The sequence below is a fragment of the Pteropus alecto genome, unplaced genomic scaffold (genome assembly GCF_000325575.1).
Source record: "Pteropus alecto unplaced genomic scaffold, ASM32557v1 scaffold88, whole genome shotgun sequence".
NCBI classification, from domain to species: domain Eukaryota; kingdom Metazoa; phylum Chordata; class Mammalia; order Chiroptera; family Pteropodidae; genus Pteropus; species Pteropus alecto.
In genome coordinates, this window is record NW_006494611.1 from 12,557,621 (window position 1) to 12,580,299 (window position 22,679).

The 22,679-nt window shown below is 33.7% G+C and overlaps 1 protein-coding gene across 1 annotated transcript in view; it reads left to right on the forward strand.

The window, feature by feature from the left end:
• The window catches only part of LOC102890387, a 36,017-nt gene that overhangs the window by 11,470 nt on the left and 1,868 nt on the right, over positions 1–22,679 (forward strand). The window contains exons 2-11 of the mRNA XM_015599867.2: positions 1,527–1,602; positions 6,886–7,017; positions 8,925–9,048; positions 13,507–13,567; positions 13,651–13,697; positions 14,078–14,153; positions 15,233–15,334; positions 17,670–18,620; positions 19,461–19,499; positions 21,000–21,145. Of these exons, the coding sequence (XP_015455353.1) occupies positions 1,527–1,602; positions 6,886–7,017; positions 8,925–9,048; positions 13,507–13,567; positions 13,651–13,697; positions 14,078–14,153; positions 15,233–15,334; positions 17,670–18,620; positions 19,461–19,499; positions 21,000–21,145 (1,754 nt within the window). The remainder of the gene's footprint in view (positions 1–1,526; positions 1,603–6,885; positions 7,018–8,924; positions 9,049–13,506; positions 13,568–13,650; positions 13,698–14,077; positions 14,154–15,232; positions 15,335–17,669; positions 18,621–19,460; positions 19,500–20,999; positions 21,146–22,679) is intronic.

Consider the following 22,679-nt stretch of genomic DNA (forward strand, 5'->3'; position numbering starts at 1 on the left):
TCTAAGGAAAGCGGATATGCAGAGGGCCAGAAGCAAGAGAAAACACATGTTTAGAATGAGACAAGTGGCTCAGTATGGTAATATGATCTCAGGTGAGTGAGAAAAGCCAATTAGAGAGGCCTTGTGTGTCTTGCATAAGCAAAAGAAAACCATTGGATGACTTTAAGTAGAGGAATAATGTAATAAAATTTAACTAAAAGTCCAATACAGTATTATGTTAAATTGCTAAAGCATGATACAGAGTTAAGTCTCATAGGAGTTTAGAGGACACAAGACAGTGAATCAGTGATCTTGCTTAATGACAGTATCTAGGTGACATTTGACTCCAAGAGTCTTAAATCTTTGTTTTTATGATTATGATGAAATTTTTTAACCTATAAATAAAATATAGTATATATGTATATATAATAAATATCAGTGACTTTTTCCCATATTGATTGAAGTAAGCACTTCAGTACATTAGTTGTTTTATAAAGCCAAATTTGTTTAACATTTATTTAATATTTATAGAGCACCTATGGTGTGGTAGGCACTGTATGGTGAGTAAGGAAGACTGTCATATTCACTCTTACAGAGTTTATGATAGAGAAACCATCATTTGTCAAAAAAATCACATAATTATATGTATAATTTCAGACTCTTAAGTGCCATGAAGGAAGGTGAAAGGTATGGCTAGTAGGAGTAAGTAGATGGATGTCAAAGGCTTTCCTGAGAACTGATATTTGAGTTGAAATCTGAGGGTGACTGAAAGCATTAAATGGGGTTGGTGGTAGGCAAAGGGAATAACAGAGATCATTGGAAGGACTTAGTAAAAGAAAAAGAATGAATCCAGAGCCTGGAAAAGGAAAAAATAGTACAAAAATGAAGCTAGAGAAGCAGACAGGGGATTAAAAATGCTTATTTTAAGAAATCTTTATGCATTATAATTAGAACTTATCAAACAACTTAGAAAATAATTATATAACAAAATTAATTTAAATCCAGATGTCTCTACCTTGTTATTCATAAAAAGTCATCATAGTAAACAAAAATGTTTAAAGTTAATGAACTGTAGTTCTTAATTCAAGATTACTCAGAAATTAAAACAAGACATCTCCAAAATAATTACATTGAAAAAATAATTTTGTTTCTTAACCGTTTATTAAAACACATTAAGTTTTCATATTTTACTCTTATTCCCACATTTAATACCTATTTAATATATAAATAGTGTCATTGATCTAAAATTTGTAAACTATTTTCTTTCTCTTACAGTTGAAGAAGAAAATAACAAAATATTATTTGGCATATTGAAAGTTTGTCCAGGAAATGGATGCTACCTTATTTACTGTAGAAGTGCTGCACATACGTAAAACCTTAATTTTTTTTTTTTTTTTTTTTGAGGAAGGAAGCAATTAAAATTTCAATCAAGAAAAACAACCAACCAACAAATTAGGTTCTATTTATTAAAAAATGGTTTCTTTTTTTACCATCTTGAGTCATTAAAATATTTTTGTTATAATTGTAGTTGTTTATTTTCATTGCAGGTGGAGGACTGTGACACCAATTGGACATCCTCTACCTGGAACCCGATTCATTGCTTTTAAAGTTCCTTTAAAGGGAGTATGTATTTTATTTTCTTATCTATCTTATAAGGAGAATTGGAATTAATGTGATCCATGTTTATTTAATGTTATGCTTTTCTTTGTAAAAATATGTGAATGCAAGTTTCCAGCAGATGTTTGACATGGAAGTAACAAACTTTTCACACATATAGTTGTTAATTGTTCGTGCTAGTGTAAAGGAGTAGTTTTGAATTAATTTTTAAATAGTGACTTTATTGATGTATAATTCACATACCATAAAATTCACTATTTAAGTATACAATTCAGTAGTGTTTAGTATATTCATGGAGTTTGTACAACTGTCACCACAATTTTAGAACATTTCATCACCCCCTCAAAAACAAAAACAAAAACCTATGCCTAGTAGCAGTCACTCCCCTTTCTCCCTCACTCCCATCACCTAGGCAACCACCAATCTCTTTTCAATAGATTTGACTGTTTGGGACATTTCATATAAAGGGAATGATACAATATGTGTCTTTTGTGACAGGCTTCTTTATCATCATGTTTTCAAGGTTCATGTTGAAAGTATGAAGCATGCATCATACTTCATTTCTTGCCAAATTCAATATTTTTTTAATGGTTAAAACTTACTTTATTGAAAACATTTAACAAGATTAAATACTTTTTTTGAGAGCAAATAGCTGTAGTCCTAGTGTTATTTTGTTTTTTACATCATGATATCTATTTAAAAGTTATCCAAAAATATAGATAACTTTTTAGTACCTACCCACCCCATAAAGATCAGCATTCTTGTACTGATTTGTCAAATTATTGTATAGCATTTCCTAAAAAAATCAAAATGCTATGTTTTATATGACCTCAGAATCATGGCAGCTTTAGTTTCTCTCACTTTCCCTGACATTGGGAAAGTGTGAGCACACATTTCAAAATCTTTTATACTTGCTTCCTAATTTAAGCCATCTTTCTTTTTCAGTGATGTTTAAATTATTTTTTTATATATTGAGATCTAATTCACATACCATAAAATTCATCCTTTTAAGGTATATAATTTGGTGATTTTTAATATATTCATAGAGTTGTGTGATAATCACCACTAATTCCAGATTATCATTTTCATCACCTCAAAAGAAAACCCTGTACCCATTGGCAGTCATTCCCCATTTTCTTCTCCCTCTGGCCCCTAGCAACCAATCACTAATCTACTTTCTGTCTGTATGTATTTGCATATTCTGGACCTTTCATATGAATGGAATCATACAATATGTGATCTTTTTGTGACTAGCTACTGTCACTTAGCATGATTTCAAGGTTCATCATGTTGTACCATCTACTAGTAGTTCATTTATTTTTATTGCCAAATTGAATTAATTTTTATGTATATATTTGGCTTTGTAGTATGTTATGTTAACTGCAGTTTTTTCTTATTAATCATATAATCCAAAAATCAAACCTGTCGTACTATCAGCACATACCATTGAAAGCAGTAACAGGTACAGCAGTCTAGGAGCATGCTGGTAAGTTTATAGACACTGATCAAAATTATAGATTTAGTTCCAGATTATCCATATGTAACATTTGACATTTTAAAAATTCTATAATCTTTGTTTAATATAATAATGGAAACTTAGAACTTTGGTATTTGGGAGAAAAATGAATATTTAATCAAATGAAGCAGCCTGGTATCGTGACTGTTTAAGAATAGAAATTTCTGGATTAAAATATTGATTGCCATTTAGCCTGTGACGTTGGACAAGTAATTTAACTTTTCAGAGCTTCAGTTCCAAGATCCCTTTTAATTCTAATGTTGTAATTATACTGTAAGAATCTTGGATTAATTCTGATTACTATTTGATTTCAAAAAATCCTGCCAGATTATTTTAATGAGAACTCATCTACAAAATTATTTTCCATTCATAGTTAACACTTTATTTCAGGCTTAATTTGATGCATAAACATTCCAGTAGACCAAAGCAGGATCGTCCCCTTTGAAATGTTCTGAGTCCTCAGTGACAGGAGTTACATTTCTCTACCTTCTAGCCTGAATATCATGTGTGTACTCTAGGCAGTCCTTTCCAGATGACTAGAGTTTAGTCATTGGATCTCATTTAATGAAGCAGAATCCCACTTCTCTAGTTCAACGTAAGAATACACTTAACTACGGTTTTTTTATAGGTTAATACACATTGGGCCCTGTATTACACATTTTGCATTATCCCATTTAATCCTCATAAGAATCCTATAATGCAAGTACTGTTTTACAGATAATGACACTGAAGCTTAGAGAGGAAAGTAACTTGTCCAAACCTCATAGCTAATTGTAACAGAACTAGAATTCAAGCCCAGGGTGGTTTGATGGTTTCTAAGCCTCTGATCTTAATCACAAAGACCTTTGCTATTGTTTCAATAGGATGCATTCTGTAACTTTCCATGCGTGAAAGTATGTGTGCTTTCACTGTAACTCTCACTGTAGACCCACCTGTATTTTAGATTCTAATTTTATAAATGGTCTTAATTTGGGTTCCCCCAGAAGCAGACCCAGGGACAAGATTTTGAATTCAAGTGGTGTATTAGGGAGGTGATCCCAGTCAGTGCCAGTGAGGGATTGGGGACGTGAAATCGGAAAGTGAAGGAAATCGGTAAAGAATGTGTTATCAGGTCATCACTCTGAACAAGTTCAATCTCTTTAGAGCACACAGTATAAATATGCCTCAGAGTTATCCAGCTCAAGGGGCGAGGAACTTAGGGTAATTATTCTCAGATTGCCATCTGTCTTGACTGAGAGGACTTTTCTTGCAGGCATTAAAACTTCTCTGTGCTACCCTGTGCATGCAGACCAGAGAAAGCTCTCAGGTAGATAGTCACAGGTGCTGTCCACAGGATGCTGCAACATGCCACGGAATGTGCTGAGGTGTAATGGCAGAGTGCTGACAGAGATAGCTACAGCAACAGGATCCAAGACTTTGACTTATTTCTGAGGGTTTTTTCCCCTTCCTGATTAGTATAGCTAATGACCTTGATTACATCCCTAAATGGGATTATTTTGTGAATCACCTAATAAGCTTCTTATTAATGGTAGCTGCCTTCACCTAAGGTCAGATTAATAGGCATCAGAACCATAGCACCCCATTCTCTGCAGGTTTTTGTAAACTCTGGACATTTGGGGGAAATGAGACAGATGATTTGGTTGATCAGCTATGAGAGGATATAGAGGCTTTCTCCTCTTCCTTTGGAGCAAAAGTTCGAAATGTAAATCAGCTAGTCTAGTTAACCCTATGAGAAAAGTATATTCCCAACTAACTTGTTTCATAGGATCGAGGTAGAGAGGAAGATATTACAAAGAAAGGTGTAGGAAGGACTTGGAGAATACTCTCAAGCAGTATATATTCAGCTCTTGGTAATTCAGGAGTGAAATGTCTGCTTTATACGTTTATTTGCAGCTACGTTTATTTGCAACTAGTTTAATTTCTGATCTTACATATAGTCCTTGAATTAAAGATCATTCAGTTTTTGGAAGCAGAATGAGACTTACACATGGAGAATAAGAATAAGCCTCGTTTCATTTTAAATGTCTATTCTAAATGCCTCAAACTATGAGAAAGCGGATATGATATTCTTTGGCTAATTCAGCCTTAGGACTTCATATTAGGATATTTGAAAGAGGAAATTATCTACCTGGTTACATAGCTAATTTTAGAGCTAAAAGTGCATATAAGGGTAAATCAGCACAGTAGGTTCCAAAGGCTGGTCTTAGACTACCTTTTCTGGCTGCCTCTGAATCATCAGGTGAACATAAAAATGGTTCCCAGACTTTACCTCACAGGGAACTATTTCAGTAGTTCAAGGTGGGATCTAGAAACTTTTTTGTTTTTTCTAAGTTTCTTCAGGTGATTATGGTGGGCATCTAGTTTTGGGAATCACTGGTAGAATCAATCTACCTTATTTTAAAGATATGTAAATCAGGGCCCAGAGGGCTTTAGTGACTTCTCTAAGGTTATACAACAAGGTAATGGTGGAACTATGACTGTTCCCACTTTTTATGACTCTCCAGAGTTCTCACAATATCACAGCCGTCTCTCCTATTGGAAAGAGGGAAGGAGGGCTGTCACAAGACATCCAACATATTTAAACTTTTTTTTTTACATGAAGAAAATAATATCTTTGTATAGAAAGTCACAGATGCCAGCTAGAATAAATTTGAATTTTGCAAATTGGGAAGAATTTTATTAGAACCAAACTCATTAATATTAATTGAATGAGGCACTTTCTGAATATCTGAAGATGAACATAGCCTGAAGTTCTTTAGGAAAGCCCTCCCATAGATTCTGACCTAAACTCTAGCTAATGTAGAAAGTTCTAATTAATTCTTTTTTGTTATTGTTGCAGAACCAGTGCCATTAGGCCTTATGACTCTTTGAAGGAGATAGAGAATACTCTAAGACCATGCTATGCAATGTGGTAGCCACTAGGCACATATGGCTTTTGAGCAATTGAAATGTGGCTAATCCAAGTTGAGATGTACTATAAGTGTAAATAGATATTGAAGGATCAGTTTTAAAAAGTAAAATTCTCAATTTTTTTATTAATTTCATGTTGAAATAATATTTTAGATACATTGAGTTAAAATATGTTAAAATTAATTTCATCTATGTTTTCATTTTTTGAATGTTGCTACTAGAAAATTTTAAATTACATTTGTAGCTTATATTTCTGTTGGACAGAACTGCTATAAGAGTTATAAGCTATTTTATAGAAATACAGTGTGTGTATTTTATACATCTGATGCAGAGCCTGGTGGATTAGGCTTATGTGCACATTCTTCATGCCTCAGTTTAGATCATCCAAGAAGCCCTTGATGTCTTGGGAAGCTGAACGTGCTCTGAGAAAATAACCAGGAATTCATAATTTCTTTGAATTTTTCTAAGAAGCTATAATGGCATATATTTTTCTATAGCTCTTCTAAACTCCATTAATTGTAGCATTTACATGTAATCCTTTGTTTTGGACCCTTCATATAAAGTGTTTTTAGTATTATAAATAATGGTGTAGTGAATATTCTTGTACTCAATCTCTTCCCTCCACATTTCTGATAATTGCTTTAAGATAGTTTCCTAGACATGAAATTACTGAAGCAAAATATGTAAATGTGTTTAGGCTCTTCTCATAGCTCTAATTTGTTAAAAGCTTTGTCAGTGTTCTTAAAGCTATGAAAGTTTTCACCAGTCCTTTTTGCCTTATGTTTTTTTCACTTCCTTGTTCTTTTATAAGTATTTACATTTTATCTTTATTTTGTAACCTTATTGTTCATTTTTCATTATAGGCAGTTAATCAGAGACTTACCCCAACCCAGAAGTTTACACCAAAGGACTTGATTAGTGCAATAAAAGCACTAAATGTGGAGCTTGGATTAATTATCGATTTAACATATACCACAAGATATTATGAAGTTAAGGTAAAGTTACAAATATATTTTATTATCATGGATAGGTCTTGAAATAGAAAAGACTTTTTAATATTGTGTTTGGAAAGTGAATTGGGATATTCTCTTGGTTATTTTAATATAAATTTCAGAAGTTCTCATGTGTAATCTCTTAGAAATCTAAATCCTTCACATAATCATATAGTATCCTTTTCTAAAATCAGGATCGTGCTAAGAGGAAAAAAATGAAATTTTATTATTTTAAGAGGACAGAATAACTAGAAAGAAATGCAGATGGATATAGAACGGAAAAGGAAAAAGGGAGCAAGGAAATAAAGGAAAAGAGCAGTATAATGGATAAGAAAGTAAAAGAAAAAAAGAGAAAATGTGAGACAAGTATTACTCTACAACAGTGTTTTTTTAACTTTCTTTAGCATCAGAGTCATTTCTATCTTGCTCTGAAGCCTATTATGTAAAGCAGATAAACAGGGAGTTGTTCTGGTTGAAGCAGGAGATTAGGAATCCACTACACATCATCATCATCCTCCCCTCTCCATCAGCACTCTTAGGGACAGTCGTCCCCTCCCTATCCCCAGTCTTGGAGAGCAAGAGTTTTCAAACCTTGCTCTAGAGGAAAATAACTCTTGAACCTTGCTGTTCAATTGTATTGGCGTTATCAAAGATGTCGTCTCTCATTTTTCCCTGATTCAGTAACATTTTATCTTGGATGCCTTGCTGCCATGTCATATAGTTCAATAACATAAAACTAAACATACCATCGTTTCTTTACTTCCATACCACTTTTTCCCAAAAGTACAAATTAGCGCTCTCTCTACCTGCCCTGATTCCCCTGAAAGCACCACTATTTAGCCTGTCAGGTTCAAATCCCTTCAGTCCTGTGTGTTCCTAGTACCCTACATCAGGTCAAGGACAAACCTATAGATTTTTTCTTCTGAGATGTGTCTCAGATTCTCCAGGTTTTTACCCAATTTTTCAGCAGCTAGTCTTTTTCATCCTTATTTACCCAGTTGTCCTTAAACGTATTTTTCATTCCAATTCCAGTTTCTTTGTAAAAAAAAAAAAAAAAAATGTCTTCAGTTCTCTCTGCCTGTAAACTCCTCTCCTTGTCTTTTGAGGCCCAGTTTAATCATCTTGCTCTTCTCAGTCTTACAGTGTACCATCTTTTCTAATTAGGTATATCTCCTCACTATCTCATGAACATTCTATGCCTATTCTTGATTCTGTGCCTCAGATCATTCCATAAACTTGGAACTTTTTTCTCTCTACTTCTGCTCCCAAAAATCTATGTGTTCTTCAAGGCCTAGCATTTACCACTGCTACTGAACTGCTCACACATAACCAGTTGTTTTATTCATCATATAACTATTCAGATATCCCTTATTTTTCCAAATATATTAAATCTTCCCAGGATCTCATCTTATACATTTATACTCATTGCCAACCTTGGCATTTTTTAGTTGAATGTCGTTAATTGATTAATTGATTTTACTTAAATGATGAAATTAGTCCTTTTATTCTTAGAGCCTCCACTTAATAGATTCTCTTGCAAATTTTAGAATCAGTCAGGGAAACATGTAACCATTTCAAAACAGGCTAAGTAAACAGCCTAAGCTGACATCTAGAATTCTAACACCAGCTGTGGATTGAACACTCTAAGTTTGTATATTAGGTTGACCCTGTGTCTGATTAATCACTCAAATCCTTAACTTAGTGATTATCACGGGCCACTAGGACCTGGGCTTATTTTATAGTCTCTTTCATGTAGATTACAAAAGAGTTCTACACATATTGATGTAAAGTATGCCTTCGATTTAGTCATTGTACTCTATTTTTAAAATACTGAATTGTGAGTTTATTGGATTGAAGAATTTGTTTTTAATAACTTATAATTGTTGCATTCTATTTTCCTTTGTTTCTAGGATTTACCTAAAAGTATTCATTATAAAAAACTTTACACTGTCGGACTTGAAGTCCCTGATAATGCTACTATTCTGCAGTTCAAAAAGTGGGTCAGAAAATTCCTTTGGGAAAATGCAGAAAATGGTAATTAACAATCTTTGATATCATCAAAACGTTTTTACTTAATTGATAAAGATCATTTTAGCAGAAATTATTGTAGATCACTTAAACACGATATACATGTTTTGCTCAAATACTTTAAGTTAAAAGGAAATTATCAAAGATTTCCCCGGACATTACAGTGTGTGCGTGTCCCTTACTTTAGGAAAACTTGCTTCGGGGAAAGTAAAGCATACAGAAAAAGTACGTCGAGGCATGAGTATTTGCTTTTCAGATAGATTCCCTACAGCATTCCTTAAATGCTGATACCCTCAGAACACATAAAAATGTAATTCAGTATTTTAAAATAAGTTAGAAATAACTTTTTTTTTTAAAGAATGTATAGCATAAAGTAAGGTATATCTTAGTCTTTTTGGTGTACAGTCTGACTTTATAAAGAAAAGAAAGATAAAACTTAAAAAACTTGTGAAAACCTTTTAACTTCATGAATCTATTTGGGGGAGTCTTTTCTAAACAAATAGAAGTATATGTAAACATGTATTTATGAGAATGTCCATTGATATGTTTTTAATATTGAAAAATTGGAAAGCTCCTAAAGGATTATTAATATGAAATTGGTTTAGTAAATTATGGCATGTACATACACATATGGTATACCAGACAAATGTTAGAAACAAAGTAAAAGAAGAATATTTAGTGATTTGGCAAAATGCTTGTAAGATATTTTTAAATGACAGTTTCATTACATAATATTTATAAATAATGCACAAAGGTATCCAGAAAACATTACAATTGTCCTTTTCCTGTGCCTGCTTATCACAGAATGAATGACATGGGCTACATGATTACAACAGATACCAATTCTCCCTTACTTACCTGCATGAATCTCCTGAAATAAGCATATTTTTACACCCAGAAATATAAAAAGAACAAGAAACCCATTTTGGGGGTGAATGAATAGAAAGAAAAGGATGAAATTAGTACTGCCTACCTAGTCTCCTGGCCTTAGAGAAGAATTTCAGGAGACCAGCCTACTTCTTGTGAAGTGATTTATTTCAGATACCTTGCTAATGGCTCCTCTTTAACCAGCTGTTTAGTAAGAGCCTAAGGAGTAGAATTGTTTTCAGGGTTTTAGGCTTATCAGAATAGTTAATATGCCAACTGTAGCAGCCTTATTCTGGACCCAGAGCTTCTAATTTTTGCTGTGTCTTTTCCAGCAAATTAAAAACAGCTTCGTAAGCTTATTTCCTCCAAAGATTAGGCAGAGAGACGAGGGGACTAATTGCTCTTAGTTCAACTATTTATATAAGGGAGACAGGTTTAATGAATCAGAACCCTGTTCTTACTGGGTTTTTCTGAGCAGTGAAAAGTTGCATTTTAGTCTATGATACGAAAAAGTTTGTGATGCTTTGCATACTAGAACGTTGCTATGATCTTAGGCTCTTAATTTTAAAAACTAAGTTGATAAAAAACAATTTTCATATGTAGGGTGAAAAAATACACATCCCTTTTTTTATCCCTATCCCAAAAGTTAGTCACCAATAGATCTTTTAAGAGATAGTCTCTAAACTCCAATGGAAGAAATATTCTCTAAACTCCAACGGAAATCCTCAACGCTGGCTTAATCTACAGTCGTCTTTCTCTTCCCTTGCATGTTAGAGAAAATACCTCCACAGTGTGTGAGTGCCGGCACGGCACGGATTGGTGGTTAAGGGTTTCAGCTGGGTTCCCAGTGCTGCTAAGCAGTCTTCTCCCTGTCCCGGGTCAGCTTACCCGGTTGCTTCCATGTCTTGCCTCTACAACCATACTCATTTTCCTCGCTCGCAGCAGTAACATACTGCTTCCCACTTCTCAGTGAAAATAGAGAACATTTAGGTATACTTATCTGTGTCCACATTTTTATAGTCTTCGTTACCTTTGCTTTCCTAAGAAAAGCAAACCAATCCTCTACCTCTACTGGATATTCTCTCCAATCCTACTTCCTTCAGGACACTTTTTCATTTATCCTCACCTCTATAATATCAACATGTAAACGTGTGCAGGCCTCTCCAATCTTAAAAGAATACCCTTTTCTCCATCTTGCAACCTTAATTACTTCTTTCACTCTGTTTCTTTCCTTTCCTAATTATGCTTTTAGAAGAATTGTCTCCTCTCATTGTTTTCATTTCTTCTATTCCCATTTACTAGAGAGTCTTACTCATCACTTTTAATCTGATTTCTATAACCCTCTAATTATAGTTCAGTTAGAAGCTTGTAGAAATTCAAGGAATAATTTTCCATCCCTATCTTGCTTGAATCTCTCTATGCTTAACCTGTTGTTCATTACTTCCTTAAAACTTTTCTCTTGGCTTTGACGATATTGTTTTTCTTATTTTTCTTCTACCTGTCTAAATGTTTTTCAGTTTTCTAGCTGTCTTATTTTTTGATTGATTGTTTGTTTTGTTCAAAGCCTTTATAGCTACTGTTTCTTAAGATTCTGTCCTGCTTTTGGCAACTGCAAATTTGGGAAGATCCCAGCCTGGCTGAGAACATCGATCTCATTGTCTTCTTAGACCCTTTCCCCAAGCCCCTGAAATGGTTTGATTAAAAAGAAAAAAGAAAAAAAGATTCTGTCCTCTTTTCACTCAGATTACTTTGTTTCGTCTTTTCACTCAGATAACGTCTCGTCTTTTCCTGTGGCTTCAGCTTTAGGCTCCCAAATCTATATCTCTAGCACAGACCTTTATCCTGAGTTCCATGTCACAGACATCTAGTATCTTCATTACGGGGTTCATCTGACACCAATAAACTGAACATGTCAGAAGCTGAACTCTTAATCTTTTTTCTCCTGCTCCTACTTCCCCAGATCTACTCTCATCCTGTCTGACCTGGGGTATGATTATTGTGATAGGCTCTTAGGTAGATTTCTTGTCTCTCCTCCCACAAATCATTCCTTCAGATGTCCACCAATTTATCTTTCTATAATGCATATCTTATAAGGTCACTCCCTTCGGGGGCATCTCATCTAATAAGCATCAGATTCCTTAAGGTGACATAGGATGTTTCACAGCCTGATTCTTGACAGCCTCTCTAAAAGTCTCTTAAGTCTGTTTCACATATATCTCACATGTCTGTTTCCTACACGTGTTATACTCCTTGCCTTTACACATTCTTTTTTGAAATGTTTTCCCATCTTCACTTGGTAAACTCCATCATATTTCTCAAGATTATCTAAATGTTTCTTTCAAACGTTCCCTCTAAAACCTTCTTTTCCTCAGTGCGAAAATAAGGATTCTCTCTTATGTACTCTCATAACAACTCTGTGTACATTTATTCTGTAGTCTCATGATAAATGTTTTGTTAACTTTTGTGTCTTCCCCTGCTAGACTCTGAACTCATCAAGATGCTGACTAGATTCAACTCGAATTACCTCAGCTATCATTGCTCAAATAAAAACTTCCCCCTTAAATTTTTTTATTATAAAGCCACATAGAGATATTTGGGAAAAAATATGTACATATCAAAAAAAGTTTCTAAGTCTGATAGTGATCATTTTCCACATATAAAAAGACCATAAGTTAGTTCTGTTATTTTCTACAAAAATAAATTCTGTTCCATTCAAACTACACAATAAGTAATGAAAACAGGTCTCTAAAATCTCTTATTATCAACTCATTCTAAATATGTTCACACAGAAATTTATTGTATTTGAGAGTAAAGACTTAAAAATGTGAGTTTTAACTTTCTGTCAGTTGAAAACAGTGTCCTAGCAGACACTGAACAAATGCTTCCTGAATCTTCACACGTGGTCCTCTGGAGAGGTGGCACATCAACTCTTGAGCTCTGGGGATTGGGAGGATAGGAAGGGTGAACGTAAAGTAAATACAAGTGAAGAATAAAAATCTAGAGCATGATTCTTACTAAAAAATTTTCTCAGAAACAATAACCAGGAGATGACTGTGCCTTTTAAAATCCATCTTCTCTAGGGTAAGGTAACTCTTTAAGATAAGTCACCCCAGCCATGAATAGAAAGGATCATGGCTCATTCACAGAGGTCAGTAGAATCATCTTTTAATTCTTCAACTGTGGTAACAGATAATGTACCTCCAAGGAGAAATGGTGTCATAGATATTTTTAGCAACCAGAAAATATTAGTACATTTTATTGAATGCAAAGGTAATTAAGATCAAAGAAGTAAATTTTAAATTATTTCTTTCTGAATAATGTTTGAAGCATGTTATTCATGAATATCATATAAACTTTGTCATTTGATTAACTTAAAAGTCATCTTTAATACTATAATGTCAACATAGAAAGCCTGTTTCTTATCAAAATCTTTGATAGTGTTCCTTTGACCTATTAGATTTAAATATAATGACTAAGAAGTCTACTAGTGGTAGACATTTTTATTGAAAATTATTACAAATTATGTATAAAACATGCTTTGTATTATACTAGTATCAATTTTTTTCATGCTCTTTAATGTTTTTTTACATTTTATAGACAAACTCATTGGAGTTCATTGTACTAATGGAATTAACAGAACAGGATACCTTATATGTAGGTAAGAATGATATAGATGGTAGAAGAAAATTTTTAAACTCAGCCTTACCTATTCTGTAAAATTGAAATGATGTTTTTATTCAGGTACCTTATCGATGTTGAAGGTTGGGATCCAGATACAGCAATTCAAGGTATTTTTATAAAGTTCAGCTAAAATCAAGGGCCAATGTTATGAAAACATCTAGTGCCATGTAAATGAATATACCTCAAAATATGGATAATAATGCTTTTTTATTTTTTATTCTGCTATATATTTTTTTTTATTAGCACCTTTTCAACTTAATACATTTTAACTAGATTTTTCGGTATAGCCATTTACTCAAAAAAAAAAATAAGGTAATAATATTTTTATATTAAATATTTCTCTGTAAATTTTTAGAATCTCATCACTGCTGCCATAATAAATCAGTTTATTACATAATCTGCTAGTTGGTTACAGAAATCCAAGGATCTTGTCACATAATTTATTTCATTAGTTTGGTTAACATTAATTCTTCTTGTTTATTTTTAGCTTTTGGTGAGGCCCGTGGTCATCGAATAGATGGATGTGTTTACTTAAAGGATCTCAAAACTCAACCCATGAGAAGGTAAATTTTAAACCTTATTGTTGTATCTTAAATTAAAACCTTTTTTACAACTCTCATCGTTAAATATAGAAACTAAAAAAGAACTAATTTGTATATCATTAGGACAGTCTGATTGCCATAACTAATTTTTGTGTTCAGTATATCCAGAAGTTTTAGAAAATTATCCTAAAGAATGTTAATCATAGTTACATTGTTATCTATCAAAAAATTCAGACTTTGTCATCTCCTAAATGTGGCCTCATAGCGCATGGAAGAAATTACTTTAAATTGAAAAAGCTTTAAGTATACAGGTATTATCAGTCAGTCACCTATGTCGTAGAAGAGGAGCCTTGGGATGCCTCCTCTAGAATGGTAGTTTCTGAATTTGTCAGTATCGCAGAATCAGCCAGAAAATGTTTTAAAAAGATAGATTCCTGGTCCCACCACATGAGTTGCTAATTTAATAGGTGCAGTATTGGTGGAAAAGCCTGTGCCCACTTTATTTAAAAACTGTATCAAGCAAGTTACTTGGACATAAATGTTAAAATATGGGCTAGGATATATCTCTAAGTGTTTAAACAGTGCCTGGAACATTTTGGGCCCCTAACAAATATTTGCTGAATGGATGAGTCAATGAATAGATGGATGGTGCTAGAGAAAGGCATCAACTAATAAGATAATTTCCTATGGTGAAAGCATAGGTCCTCAGAGAAGGCACATGAAAGAGCAGAGTTAGGGAAATCCGATGTTTCAGTCCTCTAGTACCCCTGCCCTTATTCCTTCTCCCCTTTTATCTCTTTTATTACCCTTTCCTCATAGTGCCTATTCCTTAAGCCCTTATTTTTTATGATTGCTTGGTCATTGGAGATAATGTTTACATCCTAACAGTTGAAAATCCTCTCCAAATTTTACTTGACTGATGACCTTTACCTCATGGTTCTTAAATTTTATTCTTCCCATTAAAGCAGTATGGCAAAATATCTGTAGATTTTTTTCCAAGATGCAAACAGTGTGCAGATTTTTTTTTCCTTCTTATTTTGTGCCTATGTGTCCTTGTTTCTGGTTTAATTTAAAATTTTTTATTGATATTTTTCCTCTAGTAATCTTGGAATGGATGTCTGGGATTCTGATGACGATGCAAATCCCCCATCCAATTCTATGGAAGAATCCAGGGATTGGCACCCAAATGAAGACTTTCATGGGTAAAAGTAACATGATTTTAGATATTTTACAAAAGTTAAGAAACATATTTCTCAATGATGGTAGAGTAGAAAAAAAATTAACAGGACTGGGAATCAGGAAATTTGCATTCGAATCTTAGCTCTGCCACTTGTAAATTGTATGTAATCTAGAGCAAGTGACATAACCTTTTCAGGCCACTGTTGTTTAATTTGTAACATAGAGCAATTGGACCAGATCAGTGAGCTTTTCTTTTTTTCTTTTTTTTTTTTTTAATTTTATTTTTTAGGCAAGGCAACCCTTACTTGACCTCACAGATTGCAAAGACTTTGTCATTTTACAATCCCTTACTTTTTTATTTTTTACACCTATAGCACCTGGTCTTCTAGGTCAGTTAGCTTTTCTTATGCTGTATTCTCAGCAGATATGAAACCAGTATTTCATGAAATATCATTAGTTTTACAAGACTAAAAAGAGTTTGTAATCAAATAAGTTTTGGAAACATAGATTACTATCACCATGAACATTAGCTTATTAAAAGTCCTTAGAATTCCTGAAGTAGAAATTTAGTAAATTTTATTTAACCCAGCATTTTCCCCAACTTATTGGAGCACAGAACTCTCTTTTTTCCCTCAACAGAATGAGTGTTAACATTATATGGGACACTAATGTTCACCAAACTATTTGGCACATGTTGAACTAGGTAATTTCTATGATCCCTTCAAAATTTAAAATGCTATAATTCTAAGTAATAATTTGTGTTTATTCTATCAATATATCTGAAACTGAATCAAGGCTATCAAATGGTACTAGAACTTCTTGTATGACTTACATGTATATATGTATACACAGATATATATACATACATTTTTATAAACTGATGCAATTTAAAAATTATCTTGAAACCTTTTTCTCTTCACTAAACAAATTTTTTGCCCTCTTCTTTATTTGCAATTTTTCTCTATAAACTAATCTCAGAATATGCAATACTGTTTTAAATCATGAGGAATATTTAGTATTTGTATTTATTTTTTTCAAACTGAAATATTACGTAACTATTATTTCCAATAAATTGAGATTACCTTCTGTGAACTGAATTAATACAAGCTAGAATAGCCATTAATAGGCTGTTCTTCTAACAGCCTCAATTCTTACCTCAAAACATGAAGCATTTTGCCACCTCAACAGTTCTGATTTTTTTCTTCCCCTGGAGAAAGAATACTTGAGCAATGCCAAGCACTGTATTAGGTATTAGCTAGCATCACAGGATATGCATAAAATGTATGCAGGGGTATATAGAGCTCTTCAGCTTACCGTGGTATTTCAGATCCACCTTGGCACAGTCTCTTTCCTTCATATTTCTCTGCGCTCCCATTCTAATGAAGCATTTATCTTCAAAATTCAAAATAACTATTTTGTTTCTATTCCTTATGAATAAAATTCTTGTGAAAATCTCTCTTAGGAGTTAGTGCCAGAAACTGTTGTTTTGTTTTTCAGACAATATTGGGGAGGTAGTGTTTATTTTTGTTTGCTTTTATGAAACTTTCCTTTTTGTTCTTGTTGGGAAACAAAGTTCTAACCTTATGGTCAATTATAGGATCTTATCTGCGGTTTTTAATAGTTATCTTTTTCTATTCTAAATGCTATATATTTCTCTTTTTAACTCTATTTCAAGTTGATGTGTTTTTTAGGTTATAAAACAGTTTAGCAGTCCTTTAGAAAACTAAAAATGGATTTAACATATGACCCAGCAGTTACACTCTTAGACATTGATCCAAGATAAATAAAAACTTTTGTTCACACAAAAACCTGACATGCATGCTAATAGTAACTTTATAATAGTCAAAAACTGGAAACAGCCCAAATGTAATATTTATACAAAATATTTTATAAGATTTATTCATCATTCTTAGGAGTAATTATATAAAAATCAGCATGTTTTTTATTATTTCTTCTGATATGAAGTTAGTACAGTAATCCAGCATGTCACCAGCGTATTTGTAAAGTTACTTCTTTAACCCATCAGATAAATTGTGGCAAATGTGGTCTGGTTATGATACATTCCTTTAAATGAAAAGATGGTGTGAAGTGTGTTGTTCACCAGTTTTTAAGAAAAAAATTAACACCAATAGACTTTTGTTTGGAAATTTGCAAGTTGAGAGTTGCAGGAGAGAATTTAGGGTTCATAACCAACTACAAAGGAGAAAAATTAAAATGAGGCACAACCCAATTTAGGGGACATCACAACAAATTTATGTGCTGTTGAATAAAGAGAGATTTTTCTAATAGCATAGCATTTATCCTTTATTTATTGTTAAAATACTAAAGATTTATAGCACCTTTCCCCGCTTTTTCCAGGTCTGGAAAAAGGTCAAGGCTTCTTAATGATCAGCACCCTCAAAATGGTGTACAGATAAAGGATTATGATTATGTCAACAATGGACCTGCCCAGAGGCATCGGGATTTTTATGAACACCAGTATAGTGACAACATGCCAGAAGAGAGACACCTCAGAGACTGGGATTTTAGTAACAAAGGACCAGAACCAAGATGTTCATTTTTTGCTAATCACCAATGTTATAATGTCTCCCAGGAGGAAACAGATTACAATAACAGGTTACCTGGAATAAGACCAACACCATTTCATGATCACCAACCTCATAGTGACTTCTATGAAGCAGATACTGGAGATGATTTTGATTTTGTCAGCAAAGTTTGTGGGAAAAGGAGGCATTCTACTCAGAACCATCAGGCCTATAGTAACTTTTGGGAACAATTTCCAGCGAAAGATTTTGGTTTCGTTAAAAGAAGCCAGAGACAAAAACGACCTTTCTATAACCGCCATGAGTACCAGGACCTATTACCTGTACAAGGTTTGAATTATCTCAGTAGAGGTGGTTTTCAAAGGCAGAAACCTTGCCATTTCCACTGTTCTTATGATGAAATGCATTTGGAAGGTTTCAGATATACTGATGAAGTATCAGAGCACACACTGAGACCTTTACATGACCATTCTAATAATGATTTGTCAGAGAAAATGCCATTGAAAAAATATGTTAATAGAGGTCTTGGACAAAGACTACCATCCTTTCCAAAGTTTCAAAAACAAATGCAGTTAAGAAATTTTGATTTCAACAATGGAACCAGACCAAGGCAAATGTCTTACTGTGACCACCCACCTAGTGATCCACAAGAACAGGTTCTATTGGAAGACTTGGACTTTGAACAGGAAACATCCTTACAGAGACCTAGATCTTTTCAGGACCACACACTTCCTGATAACATAAATCCTGACTGGTATTTAGATAAGTGAGTCATTTTGTTTTGTACAGAAAGGGACAGTACTGGACTCCAACAAAACATTCAGACTTTTTTCAAGTTAGAGTATTTGTATGAACATTCAAAAACGGTATAAATTATCACCCAAAACTAAAATTCAGATTTGTTTTTGTACAGATTCAATTTATAATCAAGGTTTATTTTGATTGCTGTGGATTAGAAATTTACCTTTAAGTTATTCCCCAGGATTGAAGTAAATATAACAAATTAGATTTAGATGGTTTAATTCTTGACCATAAGCTAGAAGTAAAAAATATCAGAAAAAGATATACTACTATTTTTAGACAAGGATTTCTTAAAAATACTTCTTTTAGATATGCTATAAAATGATTTTTTTAATATACACGACCTAGTAGTCTTTTTTTCCTGTCATTCACTAATTTTCTATCTGTGCTATTAGAGGGGAGCATCAGGAGAGCACTGACCTCAGTGACACTGAAGCATTAAGGCAAGAAGAAATGTGAATCATGACATCCTAAAGGGAAAGGACAAGAAAGGAAGGCTATAAAAAGGGAAAGAAAGAAAACGAGAAGCCAGGAAGAGAGAGCAGAGAATAGAAAATGAGACCATAGAATAGAGAAGGTTCAAGAAGGGAGATGAAGACCCAAATGGAGATAAAGTTATGTGCCTTTCCTTCCAATTTAGAATGTGTTCTCAAGTTATACAAAATTACATATATCCTGGATAGATATGAACTGTGGCCTGAACCTAATATAGGCTACCTTTGGTTTTTTTTTGGAAGCTGTTCTTTTATTCTCTGATAACTTTTCTACCAACATCTAACCTGTCTTCCTCACTTTCTTCACACAGGACCTTTGGCTCTGACAATTGCAGAGGCAGAAGTCAGAGGTAAATATTGATTAAGATGTGAAACCAGCTTTTTCAGACCCATCCCTAATTGCTACCATTAATGTGTAAACATGTTAGAAAAAAATGTGTTTCCTAATTTCACACATATTCAGGGTTTATATACAACCTCTGCAGGTCCTGGCCACAACCTTGAAATAACTGTCACTTCTCCCTTATGTTTCGGAGTTGCAAAATTGATTAATCATGTTCACCTGTACCTGGGTTTCCAGTGGCTAACAGTTGGTACCAGTTAAGCCAGAAATTTAAGTTTCACTTCTTTTATGATAACTTAGTTCTATTCCATGATTATGAGTCTACATGCTAACCCCAGCTCACTGTCTTCCATTGGACAAGATAAAAGATATGGTTAGTAAAACTTACTTCCCTCAGGAGAACGTCTCTGTTACTGATGGTGGTCTGGTTTAGGATTGTAGTATTCAAAAGAAGGCATAAAAAGAAAAGGCCTTTTATTGGCTTTCTTTTTCTCCCAACTTGTCACTCAGTTTCAAATGAGGAGTAAAGATTGCAGGAATCTTTTGCGAAAGTATAAGTTTCAGTGTAAAAGGATATTCCATACTGATTTTTAATAAATTAATAGAAATCAGATTGGAGTTTTTGTTTCAACACATCTACTTTTTCTTATTTCCCTACCATCTTTAGCTACTGCAGACAGGGTTAAAATGGCTCAAAGGTATTCCTATCTATTGGAGACCCCCAAAGGAAAAATTTAGATTAGACAAAAGAGACCTTGCTTAGTGTACAGGGAAGGGGAAAAAAGGCAGGTGACAGTCAAGATAAGATTCCTCCTTCCCTCTTCCTTTTAATTTACCCACTACTAACAGGCCTAAGGACACAGCATAGCAATTTGAGTAAGAGACTGTAGCTGGAAAAAAAAAATGAGTTCTTTATAGACACTTGAATATTTACATTAAAACTAGAATTATCTCAAATATGTATATTTTTGTAGAGGTTTATTAAAAGATGGGTTCTAGGTTTAAATATATTAAAAGCAAAAATTACAATGTCAAATATTCTAATAGAGTGTCTATAAGTAATATAACCCATTGATGTACTGCTGCATAAAAATGATTCTGCTACTCTCTTTAACTTTATTATCTAAAAAGGAATAGGCAAATATAGCAGCTATGGTCCTAATTCTCCCATCAGGATGAAGAAGGGCCTATAAAATGTATCCTATCTCCCTTCATGCAAGATGCATCCTTCTATGCAGTTCAGGATATTAAGCCTCTGTTTACTTTTACCATGATTCTGTTGGTAAAGAGTACACTTACTTCTTTTCACAGTGCCCTCCATAAAGTTTAAATCCTGTTCCATCTCTGATTAAAATTGACATTTGCTTCTGCAAGATTGGCAAAATGATAATTGATGAAGTTCTGTAATGAGCACATGGATGTGTATTCTATTATTCTACTTTTGTTTATATTCGAAAACTGTAATAATAAAAAAGTTAAAAATAACTTGTTTCTGTTATATTGTTAGACTGATCTGTCCAGAAGATAGTCAAAGAGTACAGCTTTCAAATGGATTTAACTGCTGGAGATGGAGCGGATCCACAGCATATTCTTCACGAGGACTTCCATTTTCATGTGTGTTCCAAGAAGATGGTTCAGTTGACTATTATAGAGGTAAAAATTCAAGAGATATGGAACAGCACAAAAGGTCATGTTTTTAAGCTACTGATTACAATTATGGTAGGTTGCAGAGCTGAAGAGAAAGCATTATGATTTACCATCAAGAAAAGACTACAATTGGTGCTGAGTAGTACACTTTAAAAACTGCCCACTTTTTATCCTTATTTGCCCCATTTTTTTGTTACTGGGCCAAAAGTCATTTCAAAACTTAAAAAAAAAGTTGTATGTCAAAAGGCACCTTGTGTTACCACGAAATTAGCCATGTACATCTTTCAATTTTTTGTAAGAGGGTTTATACAAGGAAACTAACAATATAGAGCACATATAATTTTGTCACTTTTTCAAAACTGGAAATCTATTTGATTTATTGAACTTCTATTTTTAGTTATATAGGCTAATGAATTACATTTCTGGGTGTAAACTTTGTAAAAAACAAATAAATGTCTATGAGTCATTTATTAATTTTACAAATAATTATTGTGTACATATAGCAGGAGCTTGGGTTTCCACCCAACTGGTTAAACTACAAAATCACAGTGTTTTTAAACCTATCAGAACTAAATTCCTGAGAGTCACTAGCTCTTTCACCCCAGTAGAATGACAAGAGAAAGAAAAAGCCACCAGACAGAAATAATAAGAAATCAGCTGAACATTTAAAGAATTTTTGAAGGTTGCATGTGGGCTTACTTATGGATTACCTACCAGCTTTTTCCCATAGGCTTCTCCCAAGAGCACAGGGGTAATATACCGAAGGCTAGGGCAGGGCAGAAAAGCTGAGAGAAATCCCTCTGAGGTACAGTGGTTTCCACTGAATGTGAGGCAGTGGTTCCTGAAAGACAGAAGGCAAGGCTGACAGAAATCTCATAAGGCAGAGAAAACTGACAAAAGAAGAAACACTTGAGGATTGTTGTATAAGAGAAGGAGTGAGCATTGAAAGTGGCACTTGAACTGGCCCACTGTAGGATGGGCTGCCAAATGAAGTATGGTGGTCAGGTAGTATATGCCCACTTATCTGAGAGCCAGTAGAAGGAACTCCATGGAATGGTAAAGTCACTGACATCTTTGATACCTAAAGTGTGGCCCCTGGATGGCAATGCTGACATTACCTGACAGAAATGTAGAATCTTAGCCTCATCTTAGACCTACAGAATCAGTTTTTATTAACTAAAATTAAATAATTTTTATATCTATAAGATCCCTGGGTGAGTCATATACACATTAAATTTTGATAAGCACCACCTTTTAAGGTGCGCTCTAATCCTTAAAATTCTACCTTAACATGTACAATCAAGTGTTGAGTGGGTATCTACACAGAAACTAAATGCATGGTCCAAGAAGGAAGAGTTCAATGTGGGTGATCAAAGGCTTTGTTGAGGAATCAGGAGTTTAACTAGTCCTTAAAAGCTGGAGGAAGAGGATGGACATATCAAGAAGTAACAAATAAGGATACTGAAGCAGAAATAGTGGTATGGACAAGCCCCCTTGACAGTTAACAGGGAGATTAACTAGGACTGTTAGTTGTTTCATC